This window comes from Bombina bombina, chromosome 2 (assembly GCF_027579735.1).
Source record: "Bombina bombina isolate aBomBom1 chromosome 2, aBomBom1.pri, whole genome shotgun sequence".
In the NCBI taxonomy this organism is placed as follows: Eukaryota; Metazoa; Chordata; class Amphibia; order Anura; family Bombinatoridae; genus Bombina; species Bombina bombina.
In genome coordinates this window covers 916,472,864-916,487,496 of record NC_069500.1, presented here as the reverse complement: position 1 = coordinate 916,487,496, position 14,633 = coordinate 916,472,864, and the positions used below count along the sequence as shown (strand labels likewise).

At 44.2% G+C, this 14,633-nt stretch overlaps 1 protein-coding gene across 1 annotated transcript in view; it reads left to right on the top strand.

Moving 5' to 3' along the window:
* The first annotated feature begins 2,727 nt into the window (after positions 1 to 2,727).
* Positions 2,728 to 14,633, top strand: part of LOC128648108 (albumin) — a 93,928-nt gene continuing 82,022 nt past the window's right edge. Inside the window, exon 1 of the mRNA XM_053700767.1 lies at positions 2,728 to 2,840. Coding sequence (XP_053556742.1) covers positions 2,735 to 2,840 — 106 coding nt within the window. The 5' untranslated portion in view covers positions 2,728 to 2,734. The remainder of the gene's footprint in view (positions 2,841 to 14,633) is intronic.

The following is a 14,633-nucleotide window of genomic DNA, read 5'->3' as shown; positions in this document are numbered from 1 at the left end:
GGAGAAATAACAGACATAGCCTTCTTAATGGATTTAAAAATAAAATCTCTTATGTTATCAAGAACACTCTAAAAATTAGATGTTGACGGAACAGCAACAGGTAATGTAACAGTACTAAAGGAAATTTTATCTGCATTAATAAGTTTGTCATGACATGCAATACAAACAACAGCTGGAGAAACAGATACCAAAAGTTTATAGCAGATACACTTAGCTTGGTAGCTCCAGCACCGGGCAGCGATTTTCCTGAAGTATCTTCTGACTCAGTTGCAACGTGGAACATCTTGCAATATGTAATAGAAAAAAACAACATATAAAGCAAAATTGATCAAATTCCTTAAATGACAGTTTCAGGAATGGGAAAAAAATGCCAGTGAACAAGCTTCTAGCAACCAGAAGCAATAAATAATGAGACTTAAATAATGTGGAGACAAAAATGACGCCCATATTTTTTAACGCCAAATAAGACGCCCACATTATTTGGCGCCTAAATGCTTTTGGCGCCAAAAATGACGCCACATCCGGAACGCCGACACTTTTGACGCAAAAAAACGTCAAAAAATGACGCAACTTCCGGCGACACGTATGACGCCGGAAACAGAAAAAAAATTTTGCGCCAAAAAAGTCAGCGCCAAGAATGACGCAATAAAATGAAGCATTTTCAGCCCCCGCGAGCCTAAAAGCCCACAGGGAAAAAGTCAAAAATTTTTAAGGTAAGAAAAAATGATTGCTTCAAATGCATTATCCCAAATATGAAACTGACTGTCTGAAAATAAAGAATGTTGAACATCCTGAGTCAAGGCAAATAAATGTTTGAATACATATATTTAGAACTTTATAAAAAAGTGCCTAACCATAGCTTAGAGTGTCACAGAAAATAAGCTTACTTACTTACCCCAGGACACTCATCTACATGTTGTAGAAAGCCAAACCAGTACTGAAACGAAAATCAGCAGAGGTAATGGTATATATATAAGAGTATATCGTCGATCTGAAAAGGGAGGTAAGAGATGAATCTCTACGACCGATAACAGAGAACCTATGAAATAGACCCCGTAGAAGGAGATCATTGCATTCAAATAGACAATACTCTCCTCACATCCCTCTGACATTCACTGCACGCTGAGAGGAAAACCGAGCTCCAACCTGCTGCGGAGCGCACATCAACGTAGAATCTAGCACAAACTTACTTCACCACCTCCATAGGAGGCAAAGTTTGTAAAAACTGATTTGTGGGTGTGGTGAGGGGTGTATTTATAGGCATTTTAAGGTTTGGGAAACTTTGCCCCTCCTGGTAGGAATGTATATCCCATACGTCACTAGCTCATGGACTCTTGCTAATTACATGAAAGAAAAGCCCTTTTAAGGGCTGGTAAAAGAGCTGATTACTTTGGGGCAAAGCCCTGCAAAAAGCCTTTTTAAGGGCTGGCAATAGAGCTGTTTACTTTGGGGCAATGCCACGCAAAAGCCCTTTTCAGGGCTATTTGTAGGGTTAGACTTAGGTTTAGTGGTAGGAAAATTTTAGTATTTTAGGGGTTAATTAATTTAATATAGGTGGCGGCGGTATAGGGGGATTAGATTAGGGGTTAATAATTTTAATATAGGTGGCGGCAGTGTTGGGGGATTAGATTAGGGGTTAATAATTTTAATATAGCTAGTGGCAGGATAGGGGGATTAGATTAGGGGTTAATAATTTTAATATAGCTGGCGGCAGGGTAGGAGTTCACATTAGGGTGTAGGTAATGTAGATGGCGGCGGGGTAGGAGCTCATATTAGGGGGTAGGTAATGTAGATGGCAGGGGTGTAAGGGGCTCACATTAGGGGGTAGGTAATGTAGATGGCGACGGTGTAAGGGGCTCACATTAGAGGGTAGGTAACGTAGATGGCGGCAGGGTAGGGGCTCACATTAGGGGGTTATACATTTAATGTAGGTGGCGGCAGGGTCTGGGAGCGGTGGTTTAGGGGTTAAATACTTTATTAAGGATTGCGGCGGGGGATCGCGGTTGACAGGTAGATAGACATTGCGCATGCGTTAGATGTTAGGTTTTATTTTTGCAGTTCGCGGTTGACAGGTAGATAGACATTGCGCATGCGTTAGGTGTTAGGTTTTATTTTGCAGGCAGTTTAGGGAGTTACGGGGCTCCAATACACAGCGTAAGGCTTACTACACCTGCAATTTGTGGCGAGGTGAAAATGGAGTAAGATTTCTCCATTTTCACCACGTAAGTCCTTATGCTGTATATTGGATACCAAACTGTGCTGGTTTGGTATACCTGTCTATGGGCCAAAAAACTACAGCCGAAGGCAGAAATATACGAGCGTAACTTCTATGTTACGCCGTATATGTGATACCAGACCAGCGCAAAATTTGGCGTTTTTGCGGGCGACGATTTTTATCGGATCGAGGCCCTGATGTCTATTATTCTGCAGACATATTCTTCTATTTGTAGTTGTATTCTGTACCTAAGATTAAGAATGTGAATGTGTGAAATGCTTTCTAAATTCATCTATAGTAAATTGACAATGCTGTGCTATGTACAGGAAAGTATTCTGTGTGATACAAATTTGTGATGAAATAGAATTGAACATAAAAGGATAAATTAAGTATTATTGGAGCAGCACCAGCCATATCTGCATATAATGGTAATTATTAACTGCTGGATACATAAACATATAAAACCTAGTTCACTGCTAATAAAGGCAAAGTTTATTTGTATACTTATTTGCTCTCAACATGAAATCCTCTCTTTTTGTTTTAGTTGTGTTCTGTTGTTATTTTACACTTTTTGGTTGGACTAGCAACGTTTTCTTTCAAGATCATAGACTGCAGAGAAGCACAGGTAAGAAAATGATGATTAATAGCATATTTTACTCCTTAATTCTTATGCTTAAATATATATTTTTTTTCATTACTTGTATTATTGCTGTTTTGAGCCAGATTAAATTATTTACAGATTTAGCAAAGGCTAAAGGGAGCTGCAAGAATCACTTCCCCAAGTAGTAAACCATTATTGATTGACTTTGTACAACTGCTGCTGTTGATTTGCCCACTGAGCTTGTTCTGCTAGGGAGTTGTAATACTTGTTGCACGCAAGCAGGGCTTTACCTATGTGTTTAACATACTTGAGGGGTAAAATAAATATTTTATTCACTTGGCCAAAAATAACAAAGGCCACATCTATTGCACACACTTCTCAAAAAATTATAGATAACATTGTGCTCAGAATACACAAAGTGCAGAGACGTTGCTCATCCCCAAATTCAGAGGAGAAGCCTACATGGAAGGTACATGGAGTTAGACAGTGAGTATAACCGTTAGTGATTAGCAAAAGCCATGAAAGTTGAATAATAATGTGGGTTACCGAAAATTTTCCAATGTAAAAAGGGGTCCCAAGTGAAAAACCTTAAAGGAACAGTCTATTTGAAAATTGTTATTGTTTAAAAAAGATAGATAATCCATTTATTACCCTTTCCCCAGTTTTGCATAACCAACACAGTTACATTAATTGGGGCCCATTTGTCAAGCTCCGGATGGAGTTTGAGGACCCGTGTTTCTGGCGAGCCTGCGGTCTAAAGACCGGAGCTCCATTACCTGTCCGCCTGCTCTGAGCAGGCGGACAGACATCGCCGCAATTCAACACAATCGGGTTGATTGACACCCCCTGCTGGCGGCCAATTGGCCGCGAATCTGCAGGGGGCGGCGTTGCACCAGCAGCTCACAAGAGCTGCTGGTGCAATGCTGAATACGGAGAGCGTATTGCTCTCTGCATTCAACGAGGTCTGTCGGACCTGATCCGCACTGTCGGATCAGGTCCGACAGACCTTTGTTAAATAGGCACCATAAACTTTTTACCTGTATAATTACCTGTATCTAAGCCTCTGCAGACTGCCCCCTTATCTCAGTGCTTTTTACAATCTTGCATTTTCGCCAATCAGTACTGGTTCTTGTATAACCCTTATCATTTTCCACTGGAGTGATTGCAATGTTATCTATAAGGCACACATGAACTAGCACTGTCTGGCTGTTGTGCAAGATTTCAAAAGTTTATAAAAAGCACTGAGGTAAGGGGTGGTCTGCAGGGGCTTAGAAAGAGGCACATGTAAAGGTTATAAAGTCTATTAATATAATATTGTTTGCTATGAAAAGCTGGGGAATAGTTAGTAAAAGGATTACCTATCTTTTTAACAAAAATAAAAAAAATCAAGTAGACTGCCCCTTGAAGAAGCTATGACATAGGGCTCCATTCATCAAAGGCCGGACGGCAAGCCGGCAGCAATACACCAATCGTGCACAAGAGGGAGCTGTCAGTTATCCCAATCTGATCGGAGTGAGAGGGTTGCCCTCTGCCACCTAAAGTGTTGCGGATAGATTAAATGAGCCTGAAACGCTTGGGCACCGAAGCTTGGTAAAAGGAGCCCATAGAGTGACATTAGAATCTGAAATACATTTACTGACATGATATTACAGTTTCTGCAAGAGCGCATCTGCAGAGATAAACATGAGATTACAAAATAAATAGCTGTTTAGACAGCATGTTATGTTGTTTTGTTTTTCTCCTGTAAACAATAAACCTACGTAATGTTAGATAGTATTTTATATTTATTATGTTTCTAACTGCAACTGAATTAATATAAAAGTTTTTGAGGCATATGCTTCTACCTTAGAATTGTGTTACCTTGTACCTTTGTGCAGCACTCTATTGGCCCAGTGGTCAAAGTAACGATGTGTCAGACGAAAAATGTTAATTTTTATTTTACTAGTATCCTAATGTTCACGCCAGGTGAAATGTTTTAAAACAGTAGTTTTACCCTTGTCATGCAGACTATTGGTGATGTTGTTTCCATAGGAACGTATAGGCCTCGCTACCTTAAAACATTTAGAACATATAACCAAAAAATGCGAATCTCAGCTGCTTGGAGACTGCATATTTTCAAAAGATGTTTTCAGAACATATAACGTGTTTCGTAAATCTGAAAATGAATTATGTTTTGTCATATGTCAAATAATCTGTTTGCAAACTAATTTTCACAGCAAATGATGTATATTTCTTAAAAATGCTGATTTCACCAATGAAAGAGCGTGTGTGTGAGAATGTTCACCTAAGCTAGCGTGTATTGTTTAGAACATTAGAACATACTAACCTGACATGTGCAAAGAGCCAAAGTTTGAATATTGCAACCTTGTTAACATATGCCATCATAGACTTCAATGGATTGAGATAGGCAGGAAAAAAAGAAAACTAACACCCATACTGAGCATTACCCGAATTGCCATAAACCCCCTAAATAAATCCGAAACTGCTACATAGCCCACCGCAATGTAACCCACTACACTAATAACCCCTAAACCCCCACACCCCCACATTGCAAACTACCCCTGTAAACTATTAACAACTAAAATGCAACAACCCTCCTCGCAAAATACCTCTCTACACTATTAACCCTAAACTCCCACAATCCCCATTGCAAAATACCTACTAACATCTAAACCCCCTAACTAGTTAACCCCTCCAACCTAACGCCTTCTAAGTTATAAAAAAAAAACAAAACAAAAAAAAAACAACTAACATTATACATGAAAAAAAAATAACAAACCTAGCATTACATGAAAATAAAAACTAACATTTATTGAAAAAAAAATACGGTTACAGAAAATAAAAACTTACCATTACAGAATTATTTTTTTTTACCAAAAATAAAAAAAACTGTTATGCATATTCTAAAACTAAAGCCCCATACTAACACTAAACTAAACTAAACAATAGAAGTGCTTTTTATTGCTGTAAAGTGATTGAGCTCTTTTTCACAAAAAAATGCTAGCCCATTCTATAAATAACCTCCCCAAAAAAAACAGTTATCTAAAAAAAAACCTACTCTTAAAGTTGGCCTGAAATGGGAATTTGGTTAGGGATAGCCCTTAGAAAGGCATCTAGCTCTTTTGCTGCCCAAAAAGAAAAAAAAAACTATTCTAAACCCCCCCCCCAAAAAAAATCTATCACTAAATCCCAAAGATGGTATTCACCAAACTTAAATCCGACTCCTATGTGGCGGAGGTCCATTTTCATCCCGGTGGTGGTCTTCTATCTTCATCCATTTTCTTTTCTTCTTATCTTTGGATCTTTTGTCAGTTGTGTCCTCTTCATGCGGTCAACTCCTGCCCACTGAATTTTGAATGTGAGGCACCCCCTTTATATAGGGGTACCCTTTCATTCCTATTGGCTGATTTTCATTTTCAAAATCAAATCAGCCAATAGAATGAAAGCTTAGGGTTTTTTTCATGTAATGTTGTTGTTTTTTTCCAGGTAATGTTAGTTTATTTCAGGTACTGTTATTTTATTTTCCAGTTAATGTTAGGTTAATTTTTGGTAACTTAGGGGCTTTTAGGTTAGGGGGGTTAGCTGGTTAGGGGGTTTAAATGTTAGTGGATATTTTGTAATGGGGGTTGTGGTGGTTTAGGGTTTAATAGTGTAGTAGGGTATTTTGCAGTGGGCTATGTGACAGTATAGGGGTTAATAGTGTAGTGGGGTATTTTGCAATGGGGTTGTGGCGGCGTAGGGCTTAATAGTGTAGTGGGCTATTTTGCAATGGAGGTGGTGGCTGTTTAGGGGTTAATAGTGTAGTGGGGTAGTTTGTGATGTGGGAGTATGGTGGTTTAGGGGTTAATAGAGTAGTTTAGTGCAGAACATTCAGGTCACGTAAAACGTTTGAGCTTGTTATACGATCGTATATTGGCGCTCATCGTCGCCCATAGAAAATATGGGGAGAGTAAATTACTGCGACTTTGCGTAAATTAATTTGCTGTCTTTTAAACAGCTCCACTTGCACTATGGATTTGAGTATAAAAAACACTGCAATCTCGCGATTGTGTTTACGCCCCTCCCGCTAACGATAGCGCTCTACTCGTGATCTAGCCCTAAGTGTATACTGTGCATGCGTGTATGGTGTGTTATATGCAGTATATTGTGAAATTGTTATGTAGTTTAACCAACTTTCGGCTAGATTACAAGTGTTGCGGTACGGCTTTTAACGCTGAAAAAATGGCAACTCCAGCGTAATGGCCAGGAACGCATATTGCGATTTGTGTCGTTATAGCTATACCGCAAGCATTTTAGCCTGTAACGCAACGTCCATTCTGCACTCAAAAAAAATGACGTTTTTGTGTGGGATTTTCATAGCGCTGGTATTACAGGATATGCGTTCAGGCTAAAATGCTTGCGTTACAGCCTATACCGACACGATCCATACCGCCATCTGAGTGCAGTAGTTATGGATTTTGCAAAACAAAAATGTTTCACAAAACTCATGACTAAACTGTTACAAAGTACACTAACACCCATAAACTACATATTAACCCTTAAACCGCCACCCTCCTGCATCGCAAACACTATATTAAACCTATTAACCCCTAATCTGCTGCCCACCCACATCGTGACTATTAACTAAACCTATTAACCCCTAATCTGCCACCCACCCACATCGCCAGCACTATTTAAAAATATTAACCCCTAAACCGCCGTTTCCCAACATTGCCGACACTATAATAAAATTATTAACCACTAAACTGCTACATAGCCCACCGTAATGTACCCCACTACACTAATAACCTCTAAACCACCACACCGCCACATTGCAAACTACCACTGTACACTATTAATAACTAAAATGCAACAACCCTCATCGCAAAATGCCCCTCTACACTATTAACCCTAAACTTCCACAATCCCCATTGTAAAATACCTACTAACATCTAAACCCCCTTACCAGCTAACCCCCCTAACCTAACGCCTTCTAAGTTATTTAAAAAAAAATAAATAACATTATACATGAAAAAATAACAAACCTAACATTACATGAAACTAAAAACTAACATTTATTGAAAAAAAAAATACTATTACAGAAAATAAAAACTTACCATTACAGATTTTTTTTTTTAACCATTTAAACAGCGCCACTTGTACTATGGATTTGAGTATAAAAAGCACTGCAATCCCGCGATTGTGTTTATGCCCCTCCCGCTAACGATAGCGCTCTACTCGTGATCTAGCCCTAAGTGTATACTGTGCATGCGTGTATGGTGTGTTATATGCAGTATATTGTGAAATTGTTATGTATTTTAACTAACTTTCGGCTAGATTACAAGTGTCGCGGTACGGCTTTTAACGCTGAAAAATGGCAATTCCAGCGTAATGGCCAGGAATGCATATTACGATTCATGTCGGCATAGCTATACCGCAAGCATTTTAGCCTGTAACGCAACGCCCATTCCACACTCAACAAAATTACGTTTCTGTGTGAGATTTTCATAGCGTCGGTCAGAGACGTAACTAGAAACCACAGAGCCCAGGTGCAAGAATCTAATTAGGCCCCCCCCCCCCAAAAAAAAAAGGTGAATTTGATACATATCTTTTTTTTTTTTTTTTTTTTTTTACACATTTAACACAGAAAAAGAAATGTAATTCAGATTACATATCTGCAAAAGAAGTGTTACGGTTACCCTTAGTCTCGCTGAGAGATGGACCGCTTAGTAGCCTGGATCCCTATTGCTAAAGAGGGGAGAAGCTGCTTTCCATAGTATTCTATATGAGTCTCGCAAATATAGAATAATCTCCCTTAGCTGCAGTACCGCTAGGATACCCTTCTGCCCACAAAAACGAGTCAACGCTGTGATTGAGGGTCAAACAAGAACTCAGGACTGGGATGCCCAGCCTGCTTTTTATTAAGGTTACATGCACACAGGGCACTCCCAGGGGGAGAGGGGGGGAAGCACAAAATCCCCCATCACACATTTAGATAGAGAGCACTGTCCTTTGACAGGCCACAATAGGATTACAGTACTTAAGATAACAAGTTTACAAGTTCATCTTATCAATTAGCAGTCTGGCTCCAGAGGTGATTAGACAATAGTTTCTAAAAGCTGAAAAAAAAGAGTTAACTCTTTATGAAATGATACTTGTTACGGTTTTCTTGGAGCCCTTCTTAGGCGCTGGCTTGCTGGTTCAGGCATTGCTGCTGGGAAATAAGCTCTTCACAACAAAATAACTAATGCGTCTGTAACAGTGCTCCCTTTCTGTGGAACACTCTGGCAGACACGGTCTGACCCCTTTTCGGGGCAGACTAAGGCTGTCCAGACCGCTGATTATGCGGGGCTGAGGTCGGTTTGTCTGGACAACCCGTCGGCGTTGCCATTCTGTTTCCCAGGTCTGTAAGTAATGGTGAAATTGAAGGGTTGCAACGATAAGCTCCAACGTAATAGCCTGCCGTTATCTCCAGAGACCCGGTTCAGCCACACCAACGGGTTATGGTCGGTGACCAGAGTGAACTCCTGACCATATAAATAGGGAGTCAATTTCTTTAATGCCCACACCAAAGCCAAACACTCCTTTTCGACCGCTGCATAGCTGACTTCGCGGGGCAGGAGCTTCCGGCTGATGTAGGCAACTGGATGCTCCCCTCCATCTTCACCTACTTGGCTGAGGACGGCTCCCAGCCCGAACATGGAAGCATCTGTATGGACGATAAAACGTTTGTTAAGGGCTGGGGCCGCCAAGACAGGAGCGTTAATTAGAGCATTTTTGAGAGCCTGGAAAGCCGTTTCACAGTGGGGAGACCACAGGACCTGTCGAGGTAAGTTCTTCTTGGTCAAGTCAGTCAGGGGTTTGGCAAGTGTGCTGTAGTCTGGTACGAACCGTCTATAGTACCCTGCCGTGCCCAGGAAGGCTAGGACCTGAGTCTTAGTGATGGGGGTGGGCCAATTGGCGACAGCTTCTATTTTGGCCGGCTCTGGTCGCTGCTTTCCACACCCCACCCGGTGACCCAGGTACTGTACCTCGGCCATCCCAAAGTGGCATTTTTCTGGCTTCAGAGTCAGGCCAGCAGCCCGGATCTGATCCAGAACCATTCCCACATGAGCTAAGTGGTCCTCCCAGGACTCACTGTGGATCGCTATGTCGTCCAGGTAGGCGCAAGCAAAACTCTGGAAGCCATCCAGGAGCCTATCCACCAAGCGCTGGAATGTAGCTGGGGCATTCTTCATCCCAAACGGCATTACCCTAAACTGATATAAGCCGAATGGGGTGACGAATGCCGACTTGGGGATAGCCTCCGGGGCCAGGGGAATCTGCCAGTAACCTTTGCAGAGGTCAATAGTGGTCAGGTAATTTCCCCTGGCTATACGATCGAGTAGCTCGTCTACCCTGGGCATAGGGTAAGCGTCCGTCACAGTATTTTCATTGAGCCTCCGATAGTCTACGCAGAACCGGGTGGTCCCATCTTTCTTGGGCACCAAGACAACTGGGGAGGCCCAGGGACTATCGGAGGGCTCAATTACCCTGAGCTGGAGCATCTCATCGATCTCCTTCTTCATTCCTGTCCTAACTGCTTCGGGGATTCGGTACGGAGCCTGGCGCAAGGGAGCTTGTCCCGGAGTATCTACCTGGTGGGTGGTTAAAGTAGTGTACCCTGGCTTCGGGGAGAAGGTGAGGTGTTTAGACTGGAGGAGTTGGTTGAGCTGCTCCCTTTCAGTGGGGCTAAGTCGGTCCCCTATCTGAACCTGCGCCACTATACCTGTGGGGAGGCTCTTTTCTAATAGGTCTGGAATGGGTAAACTGTCGGGGTCTTCCTGAGGGGAACAACATACGGCCGTCACGTTCTCTGGCCGCTCAAAATATTCCTTGAGCATGTTTACATGGAATGTCTTTCTAAGATTGTTGTCGTGGCAGCTAGCTATCACATAAGTGGTGTCTCCCCTTTTCTCTACGATCTGGTAGGGACCCTGCCAGGACGCCTGCAATTTGTCTGTCTTCACCGGCTTAAGTACTAACACCTTTTGTCCTATGGTGAAGATTCTCTTTCGGGCCCCCCGATCGTACCATACTTTCTGTCTTCTCTGGGCCAACTGGAGATTAGCCCGCACGGATTTGGCTAATTGCTCCATTCGGTCCCTGAGTTCCAGCACGTATGGCACAATGGGGACACCGTCAGCCTCCATCTCTCCCTCCCAGTGCTCCCGGATCAGGTTTAGGGGTCCCCGTACCTTTCTTCCGTAGAGCAACTCGAAGGGAGAGAACCCTGTCGTTTCCTGGGGCACCTCCCGATAAGCAAATAGGAGGTGCGGCAGGAAGCGTTCCCAGTCTCGGTATTCCTGAGTGAACGTCTTGAGCATTTGCTTGAGGGTTCCATTGAACCTCTCACACAGCCCGTTCGTCTGGGGGTGGTATGGGGAGCTCAGGAGGGACTTAATTTTGCAAACCTGCCAGAGTTGTTGGGTCAATTCAGCCGTAAATTGGGTGCCTCGGTCGGATAGGATTTCTTTTGGAAATCCTACCCGGGAGAACACCTGTACTAGTGCATTCGCTACCGTATCCGCTTGTATGTTGGATAGGGCGACAGCCTCTGGGTACCTGGTAGCGTAGTCCACTACGGTAAGAATGTATCGCTTACCGGAGGGACTAGGGGTAGCCAGTGGTCCCACTAGGTCAATAGCAACCCGGCTGAAGGGTTCCTCTACAATGGGCATATTTACTAGCTGGGCTTTAGGGTGATCGCCTCGCCTTCCTACTCGTTGACACACATCGCAGGTGTTACAGTAAGTTCTAACGTCAGCGTGCACCCCTGGCCAAAAGAACGTGTGAGTAATGCGGTGTAGGGTACGGGTAACGGCTAGGTGGCCTGCTAAGGGGATGTCGTGGCCTATTTTGAGGATTTCTTGACGGTATTTGTGGGGCACTACCAGCTGTCGCCTACGCTGTCCCCTTTTCTCTGTCCAGCGGTATAGTTTCCCTTTTTCCCATAAGAATGTTTCGTTATCTGCCCCGCCCCCTCCGGTCTCTGCTCGTTCCCGGTACTTTTGTAAGGTCGGGTCAGTCTTAGACTCTGCCTCGAAAGCATCTGGGGTGTCCCAGGGTATGGGGCCTAACCTGTCAGGCAAGGTCGGGGTAGGTCTTACCTGTGTCTCCCGCACTGGTGAGAGCTCTCGCTCCGTCCGGGCTTGGGCCCGTGTAGTCACTGGGTCCGCCTCGTTGTTGCATACTGGAGCATAGGCAGAAGTCATGGGGCCCAAATCGTTGCCCAGTAGTACTTCGGCAGGTAAATTATCCATTAGGCCCACGTTCACAGCCCCCTTTCCCGCTCCCCAATCAAGATGCACTTTAGCTGTTGGAATTTTGTACACATCCCCCCCCGCCACTCTAACGGCTACAGTCTGTCCGGATCGCTTGTGCTCTGGCACCAAATGACTCTGTACCAGCGTGATAGTAGCCCCTGTGTCTCGCAATCCCTCGGTAGATCGCCCCTCGAGCCATACCCTCTGCCGATGGTGCTGGCGGTTATCTGAGGCAGCATATACAGGGTCTGCCTCGTGAAGCGGCCCCACATATCCCTCTATAGGGGCCTCTTGGTTAACACAGAGGGCCCGGGCCGGACGATAGGACCCAGAGGGGTAATTGTAATTCCTGGGTGTCTGGTGCGTATTAAGGGGGCAGCTAGCCATGAAATGCCCTGGTTGCTTGCATCGGTGGCAAGTCGGTCTGGGACGCTCAGAGCTGTTATTGGGTGGTCCTGAGTGTCGGACGGGCCTTGTGGGCACCGGGGCTCGGAATTCAGTACGAGGGGGTGCACGGTAAACCTCTCTGGGTTCGACCCGTGCTGGAGCTCGGTAGTTCATGGGTTCGTGAAGACGGGAGTCATAATGTTCATCGGCCAATTTGGCTGCTTCTTCTAAGGTAGAAGGCCGCCTGTCTCGCAGCCATTCCTTCCCTTGCTGTTCCATGCCATTATAAAAATGTTCTAAGAGAAACAATTGTAAAATTTCCTCCCCAGTCACCGCTTTACTTCCGCTCAGCCAGTGATTTGCCGCTCTCCGCATTCGGTGCGCCCATTCCATATGGGTATCGTTAGGCTTCTTTTCCGTGCCCCGAAACTGTCGGCGATACGTGTCCGGAGTTACAGCGTACCGTCGCAACAGTGTCTCCTTAACTAGCTCATACTGTGTCACTTCCTCAGCACCCAGAGTACGAAAGGCTTCCAGGGCTCGCCCGGATAGTTTCCCAGACAATATCGTGGGCCACTCTCTGTTGGGAATCTGGTGCAGGGCACATTGCCTTTCGAAGTCCGCCAAATATTCATCAATCCCTGTCTCGCTCTCTAGGAAGGGTCGAAATGCCGCATAGGGTATCTTGGGCCTCCCAGCATTTTCGACAGGGATGATTACCTGCGGGGCTTCAGCATTGCGGTGTGCATTCGCTAGGTTGAGTTCGTGGGCTCGAGTCTCTCGTATATCCTCGTCTGCCTCTGCCATCAACTGCTGTACCAATTCCATGGAGGGGTTCGGCCCGTATAATGAGAGCCTTTCCCGAACAATCCTGGTTTTTTCGTCACTAATCGTGGTCGGTGTTTCCGCCATTGTGAAGCTCTGATCCAGTTCGGTCAATTCTGCGATCAGCTCTCTCCTCGGCCGGTTGCTGGCGTACCCCCCTCTGCTTTCAAGTAAATCCTTTTGGGTTGTACGCTTCAATTTTTCGTAAGCGCTCTCCATCCGTTCTGTACCTCTCCTAGGAAATCCAGGAAAATCCCGCCGCTGCCGCCAAATGTTACGGTTACCCTTAGTCTCGCTGAGAGATGGACCGCTTAGTAGCCTGGATCCCTATTGCTAAAGAGGGGAGAAGCTGCTTTCCATAGTATTCTATATGAGTCTCGCAAATATAGAATAATCTCCCTTAGCTGCAGTACCGCTAGGATACCCTTCTGCCCACAAAAACGAGTCAACGCTGTGATTGAGGGTCAAACAAGAACTCAGGACTGGGATGCCCAGCCTGCTTTTTATTAAGGTTACATGCACACAGGGCACTCCCAGGGGGAGAGGGGGGGAAGCACAAAATCCCCCATCACACATTTAGATAGAGAGCACTGTCCTTTGACAGGCCACAATAGGATTACAGTACTTAAGATAACAAGTTTACAAGTTCATCTTATCAATTAGCAGTCTGGCTCCAGAGGTGATTAGACAATAGTTTCTAAAAGCTGAAAAAAAAGAGTTAACTCTTTATGAAATGATACTTGTTACGGTTTTCTTGGAGCCCTTCTTAGGCGCTGGCTTGCTGGTTCAGGCATTGCTGCTGGGAAATAAGCTCTTCACAACAAAATAACTAATGCTTCTGTAACAAGAAGGTACCCTGTTCCCACAGTCTGTGAGATGGTCTGACCCCCTATTACTATATATAGTGACACAGTCTGTAATCTGCTGTTGAGATTGCTGGCCTGACCCTACCCGCCCCAGTACTTTATAAAGTGACCACAGTTGTCAGTGACATGGTCCAGTCCCCGTACTGTATATAGTGGTACTGAATGGTGACACTGTTTAACCCCCCCCATGCTGTAGTAACAAGGTGTGCAATTTGCTGGTTCCACAAACATACACACACATACATGCATAAACACACACACAATCACATATATACATGCACACACACACACATAAACACCAATGGGTAAAACAGAAATACTAACCCCTGTAGTCAGAGATACTAGTGAAGCATCATGTCACACTCACATGATATCAGTGCAGGCAGTGGCAGGTCAACTGCGACCTCTGCACCCCCTGTAGTTCTGCCCCTGGTGCCGGTATTACATTACATTAA